Raw genomic sequence first — 8806 nt, 5'->3', positions numbered from 1 at the left:
AATAAAAAATAAAAAAACTGTGTTTTTTTTAATGCACAGATGGATACGAATCGGCGTGCAGACGAGGAGGGGGCGTAATGGATACACCTGTGCAGCTACGAGCTGTAGCGCCACCTGCCCTCCAGGGGGAGACGTTTTTACAGGACTTGACAGAACAGTGAGGAGGTTTTTCAGAATTTCCAAAAAAAAAAAAAAAAAAAAAAAAAGGGATCAGGGACGTACAGCTGCTCTGCATTAAGGTTGATGAGTCACGTCACCTGAAAGCTGCACACTGCCAACACACAGAGTTTAAAAATAGCCTATGGGTTTAGAATTGATTATTACTCTTTCCTCTTAGTGTCAATGTTTGACAGTTAAAATGGCAGGTTGACTTTCTTTAATAGTTTTCTTTACCATCATAAATAAGAAGGTCATGCATTAATCCCGTTCCAGAAAGTCCATGTTTACATGTCGATTCAGCGGCGATGGACTTCAGTTGAATATCCACGGATACGAGCGCGTTTTCCAATCACAATAATGACTAACCAGTATTTCAACAATCATTGTTTCCACAGAATGATGATTTGACATTAAGTTATTCTTTCTGACCGCGATGGAACTAAAACACAGCTAACTGTCACTGAGTTCAACAACAGCCAGACAGATGGGAAAAATAAAAGCTCATTGTCTAAAGTAAAAGGAGATTTAGTTTTTTGGGTGAGGAGGTTGACACAAATTGCATTATACTAATTGAAGCTACTGAAGTTGCATGTTCAAGTGCTGCTGTATGACTTTCCATTGGATTGTGACATATTGTATTAAGAAAAAAAGATAGAAATAAACTTAAAAAATGAAAAAAAAATAAAAAAAATAAATCCAGCTCTATTTTTAACGTCTATTTTTTATGGAAATAAAATTTCAAGCCTTGTGTGTGTGTTTTTTTTTCCCCTAAAAAGTGAAAAATTGCATTCTATTAATTGAAGCTACTGAAGTTGTATGTTAAAGTGCAGCTACATGACTTACCATTGGATCATGACATACTATATAAAAAAAATAGAAATAAACTTAAAAAATTGAAAAAAATACTAATATAAAATACAAATTCTATTTTTAAAGTCAATTTTTTTATGGAAATAAAAATCCTGTGTGTGTGTGCCCCATAAAGTGACATGGCATTGCATTGGTGAGGAGGTTGACACAAATGGCATTATATTAATTTAAGCTCCTTAAGTTGCATGTTAAAGTGCAGCTGTATGACTTTCCATTGGATCATGACATACTGTATTAAAAAAACATAGAAATAACCAGAAAAAAAAAGAAAAAAAAACAGTTCAATTTTTTTGAGTATATTGTTAAGGAAATAAAATTTCAAGCCCAGTGATGTTGGTTTTTTTTTCCTATTAAATGACATGGCATTGCAAAATAAAAACAAGTAGGAGCTCATTATCGATCAGATCGGATCCAGACTGCGGAACGGAACAGATGGCGACGGTGGTGGAGGATTAACTGTCATAGAAATGCCAGCGAAGCTTTTCCCACGGACTGGCGAGACCAAATCCCCCCGTGAAGACCGCAGGAGAAGGTCCTGCACATGACACAAAGTCCCAACTCCTCCTTTCTCCTCCTCTTCCTCCCTCCGATCCGCTCCGCTCAACAGATCCGGCGCGCAATGGACTAGAGACCATCTCCCAGTCAGCTGTGGACCATGATCGGGCTCCTCGACGCTCATCCAGCCGTCTGACTTCGAGATTTCTCTCATTTTCCTCCCTTTTCACGAAGGTGGATTAACCCCAGACGAAGAAGAAGAAGAAGAAGAAGGAAGCTTTTCCCCCCTGCAGAAGCCGAGATGCTCAGGATTTCATCTGGTCTGACAGCGGCGGTGGCCGGTGAGTGCGTCCTACTGAAAACCGCCCCAAAGTCACTGCGCTTTTTCGTTTCTTCTTCCTTGACTGGCACCGGAAAGCGGTTTCTTGCGATCCGAAGCATCCGTTAGGCGTGTCGGTGACAATATCCCTCCTAAACAGGCGGGTAGTTTCCTGCCAGATGTTCCCAAATCGTCCCTGCATTCAGAGCAGTTGGTCAGCATGTGATTACTGCACTGACAGGAGCTTCTGGAAAAGTTGTCACGCTGTTAAAAAAAAGGAAAAAAAAAAAGCAGTGGCTCAAACTGTGAGGGAGGATTTTTTTCATCTGAATTTTACACCCCCAACCAAAAAAAAAAAAAAAAAGAGGTGACTCAAACTGTGATGTAGGATTTTTTTGATCAAAATTTTGCCCCTTCCCCCCTCAAAAAAAGAAAGAAAAGCAGTGGGCCAAACTGTGAGGCAGGATTTTTTGATCTGAATTTTGCATCAAAAAAATATCAGTGGCTCAAACTGTGAGGCAGGATTTTTTTATTTGAATTTTGCACACCCCTCCCCCCCCAAAAAAGCAGTGACTCAAACTGTGGGGTAGGATTTTTTAATCTGAATTTTGCACCAAAAAAAAAAAGAAGCAATGTCTCCAACTGTGAGGCAGGATTTTTTGATTTGAAATTTGCACCTAAAAAAAAGGAAAAAAAAAAAAAAAAAAGAGGTGACTCAAACTGTGAGGCAGGATTTTTTTATCTGAATTTTGCATCTAAAAAAAGCAGTTACTCAAACTGTGAGGCAGGATTTTTTGATTTGAATTTTGCACCCCCCCCCCAAAAAATAGCAGTGACTCAAACTGTGGGGTAGGATTTTTTAATCTGAATTTTGCACCTAAAAAAAAAAAAGAGGTTACTCAAACTGTGATGTAGGATTTTTTGATTAGAATTTTGCACCCCCCCCCCAAAAAAAAAGAAAAGCAGTGGCTCAAATTGTGAGGTAGGATTTTTTTGATCTGAGTTTTGCATCCAAAAAAAACAGCAGTGGATCAAACTGTGGGGCAGGATTTTTTGATTTTAATTTTGCATCCCCCCCTAAAAAAAAAGCAGTAACTCAAACTGTGAGGTAGGATTTTTTAATCTGAATTTTGCACCAAAAAAAAAAAAAAAGTAATGCCTCAAACTATAAGGCAGGATTTTTTTTTATCTGAAATTTGCACCCCCCCCCCCCCGCCAAAAAAATCAGTGGTTCAACTTGTGAGGCAGGATTTTTCAATCTGAATTTTGCACCCCAAAAAAAAAAAAAAAAAAAAAAAAAATATCAGTGGCTCAAACAGTGAGGCGGGATTTTTTAATCAGAATTTTGCGACCCAAAGAAAAAAAAAAAAAAAGAAATAGACCTGGTTTTAGACCTGGATCCTCATGGAGTAGAGAAGAAAGAGTAAACAGTGCTGAGCTCACATGTGACGCTGGCTTGTGATGATCATTAGAGAATTGAGTTAGAGATGGAGATGCAGATAAATGTGTGTTTACGTGAGAGGTTTGAGGTCACATAGCAGGCTATTACAGCCCCATCATCATCATCAAGAAGATGTGGGTTTTTCCTTTGCGTCGTCGCTGCCGCTTCCCTGCGGGTCACCTGTGTTTCCCTCCATGCAACCCCCCCCCCCCCGCCCAGGAAGCCGGAGAATCCGTTTCGAAGAGCGTAGATCTCGCGTCCTGCTATGGGAGCTCCCTCTCTCAGAGGCCCACATGTGGTTATTGTAGTGGCCGTATTTAATCTCTGTAAATTCCTAACGGAGATGGGGTTACAGGTGGTTTGAGTTCGGCGCTGAGAAGGAGACGGGCATCTGGCTTCCATCAGAACGCGTCGGACCGCAGTCACCAAGTTTACGAAGGATGTGACGAGCACGGGCACCCAGACAAAACCTGCAAATAGTGATTATTTTACAATACTGTAATCAGTATTGTAAAATAATCACTATTTGTAGGGGTTGCATATGTCACTGTTTGCATAACCATTCTTTTAAAATGAAACTGTCGCACGGAAATACAAATAATTCCATTTACTGTTTCATTTACTATGAAAATGTATATGGACGCACCATCTAGCTGGGATTCCATATCATAGATTTCATTTTTTAATGCAGAAAAAAAGTCCTTGTCCATGATCGTGACTTATGGTCTGCGATTTAGTAGCATTTAATCTTTTTTTTTTTTTTTTTTTTATGGGAATGAGTGAGACATCAAGGATTGTGTGAAATGATCAGCAAAATTAGGGGAAAAAATGCAATAAATGACCCAAATTTCATCAAGAAGTATAAAAATTGGTAACAATTTTTTTTTTTTTAAATGCATCTAATCACTGTCAAAATAGATTTCTTAGATTGCGCGTACTACAATGTGTTATTCCTCCTTGTTGACGAGTCCTGAGTTCATTGTGTGTGTTCAAGCTATTCTTTATTTTGTTATGTTGACGCGCTGTCGTTCTGCGGTCATAAAACTCTTTCGTGCATGATGTCATTTCCTCGCGCTAAATAATGTAGTCAAAAAAAAAACAAACAAAAGATACCATAACGGAAAAAAAATGCTGCTTTAACTTGACAGACCTGTGTAATCTCTTCACACAGAATACTATTTTTTTTTTTTTTTTTTAAGAAGTTAAAAATCTTTTTTAAGTGTGTAGCATCAATGATTTATTATTGACCGATCTTTGGAACAGTCATTAAACTCAAGTGCCGAAAAATAGCGATGAATAGTTGTAATGTTATTATGATTTCTCTTCCCAGTCTAAACAATCCTAATATTTTCTCATCAGCTGTTGCCAAAACGTTAAAAAAAAAGTCTTTTTTTAACACATCCGAAAATATATTTTCACATTTTTCTACAATAGCTCATATATAATTTTGTAATCTTCTCACAAACTGACAGATCTGGATTTTTCTTTAAATATTCACCCGCTATTCTCGTACCCGATTAACCCTGCTGTCTTTGGTTTGGGGATAAATTCTTAAAATCTTGCAACTTAAAGTAGGTTTAATGTGACTCTCAAATACTGGATGCATGCTCTGATGGACATTCTTAACTTCAGTTAAAATAGAATAAAACATAACTTTAATTGTCCCACATTGGGAAAATCTCAAAAAGTTAGCAATTTCTGTGTTTTAATTTTCCACCATTGTGAAAGCCATCGCTTAATGATAATAATAATGATAACAACAATGATAATAATGCATTTTTTTTGAAGGCGCCTTTCTTGACACTCAAGGACGTCGTACATACGAAGAGTGCACGTTGGTAAGCGTTCAAATTCAAATTCAGAAAACTTTATTGGTCTCCTGCAGGAAATATCAAGACAAGTTGAGCAAACGGTGCAAGATGGGACAGCAAAACAACGCAAAATAATGCGAATAAATAAGTATAGATAATAAAGTGCAAAGGTACAGTTCAAATGAAAAATGATGTAAACATATTTCCACGGCGGGAAGCTAAAGTGTGACGCTAATATGAAATTCTATAATCTATATCAGACTTTTTACAGCCACATTTAAACTATTTCCTTTGAATATTTTAACAAGTATTTTCAATCAATATTGAATTTAGAAACTCCTTATTTCTTCCTTTTGTTTAATTTCGTATGGTTGATTGCATACAAAATAATGCCGGTACATTTATACGATCATTAAGGATTTACGGACTATTAGCCGCTTCTGTTTTCAACACTGCTGCTTAAACAATGACGCAGTGAGTTATCTTTTTTTTTTTTTTTTTGTCTTGCTATCCTCTGGCTTCTGCCTTTCTAATTCTATATATATTCATTTTTTTTCTTTTTTTGAGATTATATAAATAAATAAATTTTATCTTATTCACATTTTTTTTAATTGTTTTTTTTTTTTTCTTAAATGCATTTTTTATCTTATTTTAATTTTTTCGGGGGGAGGCCAATGAACTTCATCTTGCCAAAATATTTACCCTCGTCATATCGGATCAATAAAAGAGAGACTTCCGAGTCCGTTTATGTCCGAGGCTGTTTAATTCTGACACTGAAGAAAACAACTTTAGTTGTTTCAGTGTGCAGGATTAAGATGAAGATAGTCATCGATGACGTTTCCTGGTGGGCTTCTGTATTTTTAATTTTTTTCAACCAGACGCGTTCCGGCACAGCTCGGCATGAATTAAAAAGTAATTAAATTAATTAAAAGTAAAAGACAAATCTGTCTGTGTAACGTCTTTCTGTGTAAATAGCTTACAAATCGACAATTCAAATTTAGGGGGTGCGACTTATATTCAGGTGCCCTCAAAAATTCCTGTATTTAACGCACGGCTGCAACTCCGTGTGGGGCGGATGAGGTCAAAGGTCATTGCAGTAACAAATTCATTCAGACCTCTCAGAAGATGGCTTTTTTTTTTTTTTTTTTTTCCCCCCGGATTCTCGTAGCGGGTAATCTGTCCTCATCTGCATTAGAGCTGACCGCCGATTCACCCCCCAGAGCGTTTTAAGGTCAAGGAATGAAAATCTTTGGAAACCGAAGCTCCGAATTGAGTTTACGAGACCGGCAAGGCCGGCCGGTGAACTCGACCACCTCGCTCATTAGCAGGATGTCTCGTCTGCCTCTCAGTATCTTCTCTATCTGCCGCTCAGATCAGCGCCCTCCCATCGGTTACAGCAATCAGCGCTAATTACACATAAACTGTCTGTTGACGGCGGAGGAGGGGGCAGAATCCCGCTAAGAAATTAAGATCGGCTGCCGGTCGTCGGCTTTCAGAATCCGGATTTTCAACAGACGCCACTAGCATTTGAACACTTGAGAGCATTGCTTTAATGAACGTTTTCATTTTGGATCGGTCACATTAGTAGCCCATCTTTTTAATAGGGAGATCTACCGACCTGCGCAGCCTCTTTCCGCCTGTCGGGTGGAATTTTGCTGATTTCCGTTAACTAGCTGGGATTCTGAAGGACTGAATGTGCAAAAATAAATTACATTCCAACCCAAAAAAAGTATATTTGTGCAATTATAAATGCTTTACAGTGAATCTATCTATCTATTGACAGTTGCTTGGATTTATAAAATTGCTGGAGAACCATGATGTTTTGCCCATATAAGGTTACATTGTTTTTTCAGGATTTTTTTTTGATACTTTTAAAATTATATTGACTATTTACCTAAAATTCAAAATTCAAATTAAAAAAAAAAACGAGCGAATGTTCAAATTTCTTGAGGCGTCACTGCTCAAACACCCGTCACGGACGTCACGGCTTCTGCAACTTGAACTTCAGTCGCCCCCTGACTGCTGAATAAAAGGTATAGATAATGAATGAATGATGGAGGGGACAAATTACATGATTAATTCATATATCCATTTTCAATATGTCAAAAACAGTTGTCTGGCTCTACCGTCTTTACGCGTGGACTGAATGCGGCAGATTAGGTTAGATTATAAAACTATTTTGGATGAATTGAATATGGAGCCTTGAGTATTAGGACGCGACCTTTCACATCATGCGTTTCTCGTTATTTCACTTCTCACTTCCCTCGGGGTTCAGCTAGAACTTGTGTTGCAAAGGTGGTAGATTTTACAGAGTGTGTGCAAACTAGGATCTTCGGTCGGTTTCCTGGCTGTGCTACCACATCACAGTTTTAAAATATGTATCTGATAGATAAGAGATCAAGACCACAATAACCGAAACTATTCAGGCAGCTTGGTCTCATGATGTTAACACACCAGCTTTCGGGGCTTTTAACTTAACTGTGAGTCCGTTGTCCCTGTTGCAGAAAAAAGGGTGTTTAAATATAACTATTTATTTGCTATATTTTCAATCTTTCACCAAGGAAAGGGAGTGAATTGTTGAAAAAAAAAAAAAACAGAGAAAGGCCAGTGTTTTTTCTCAGATTTTCTTTTCTGCACTGAAACAGTGTTCCGCTCTGTGACATTGATTCATCTCCGTGCACGCTGGCGCTGTTTGCAGAAATAGCAGGTTTAGCTGTTCTTAGCTACGTTCTGAAAAGTTCCTCTCTCAGATTTCCCACATTTGGTTGACTTGTAGAATAAAACTGAAATGATAAATAACCCAAACCTTTCTTATCATAACACCATTGTACGCAGTCTATTTCTACACCTTGGGGTCAAGACGTTTGAACTCGCGTCCTGTTTGTTTCTGTAGCGCCGCTCACCGTGGATTTCATTCCTGGACGTTGCTATTCTTTACCGATGACGCCCCGAAATTCCGTGTTTCGAGGCAGGTGAATGTTTGCCTCTCGGCTCTCACAGGCCTGTGCAACGACATGGGTGCTTGACCGCCATGCTTGACTTGGCCCGAAGACTCGTTCCCGCTTCGCTAGCGGTCCCAGCCGCTGCTGACGGCGGGTTAAAATCACCCTTTGCCCCCCCAAACATTTAACTTGAGAATTAAACGGTGCATATCGAGGCTGTGTGGGTGGGTTGCTTGCTTTAAGCAGAGGTGCCCTTTTTTTTTTCCCCCATCTAGTTGCACATAACTAGCTCAAGTATCAACAACAAGCTGCGTAATCACACTTAAAGATACAAGTTGTAGCAGCTTATCCTCCGTGATATCCTTGCCGGTTGATGTGAAATGTTAGAAATCCTCCACTCGCCTTCTTATGTGGGGAAAAAGTGACAGAATTTGTTGCCAGATGATTGGAAATGTTTGAACGTTAACACCTTATTGTGGTGAATCATTTGTAAGGCTCGCGGCTTGGGAAAGTTAATAAAATTCAGGAAGATGTGTGTATACGGAGGGAGATCTCAGAGGCTTTTCTAGGATTTGAGCGGCACCGTGTCTGAAACACGCTGACCTCTCGTAGCACGCAGACAAGCATGCTTGTATTTGTGCAGTATATGTTAAAAAAACAAAAAAAAAACAAAAAAAAAACACGCTTGTATCCATTAAAGAAACAACAGCCTGGGAATAAACAAAAACAGAGGGGATGTGTATTCTTCTAAGCCACTGCTAGTCAAAGT

The 8806-nt window shown here is 38.7% G+C and overlaps 1 protein-coding gene across 1 annotated transcript in view; it reads left to right on the top strand.

The window, feature by feature from the left end:
* The first annotated feature begins 1049 nt into the window (after nt 1-1049).
* itga1 (integrin, alpha 1) overlaps nt 1050-8806 on the top strand; it is a 59331-nt gene continuing 51574 nt past the window's right edge. The window contains exon 1 of the mRNA XM_086151939.1: nt 1050-1865. Within this exon, the coding sequence (XP_086008065.1) occupies nt 1826-1865 (40 nt within the window). The 5' untranslated portion in view covers nt 1050-1825. The remainder of the gene's footprint in view (nt 1866-8806) is intronic.

This window comes from Fistularia commersonii, chromosome 9 (genome assembly GCF_037954325.1).
Source record: "Fistularia commersonii isolate RoL2024-O1a breed Wild chromosome 9, RoL_Fcom_v1.0, whole genome shotgun sequence".
Lineage (NCBI taxonomy): Eukaryota > Metazoa > Chordata > Actinopteri > Syngnathiformes > Fistulariidae > Fistularia > Fistularia commersonii.
The sequence above is the reverse complement of the archived record's forward strand: the minus strand, read 5'-3'. Positions and strand labels throughout refer to the sequence as shown.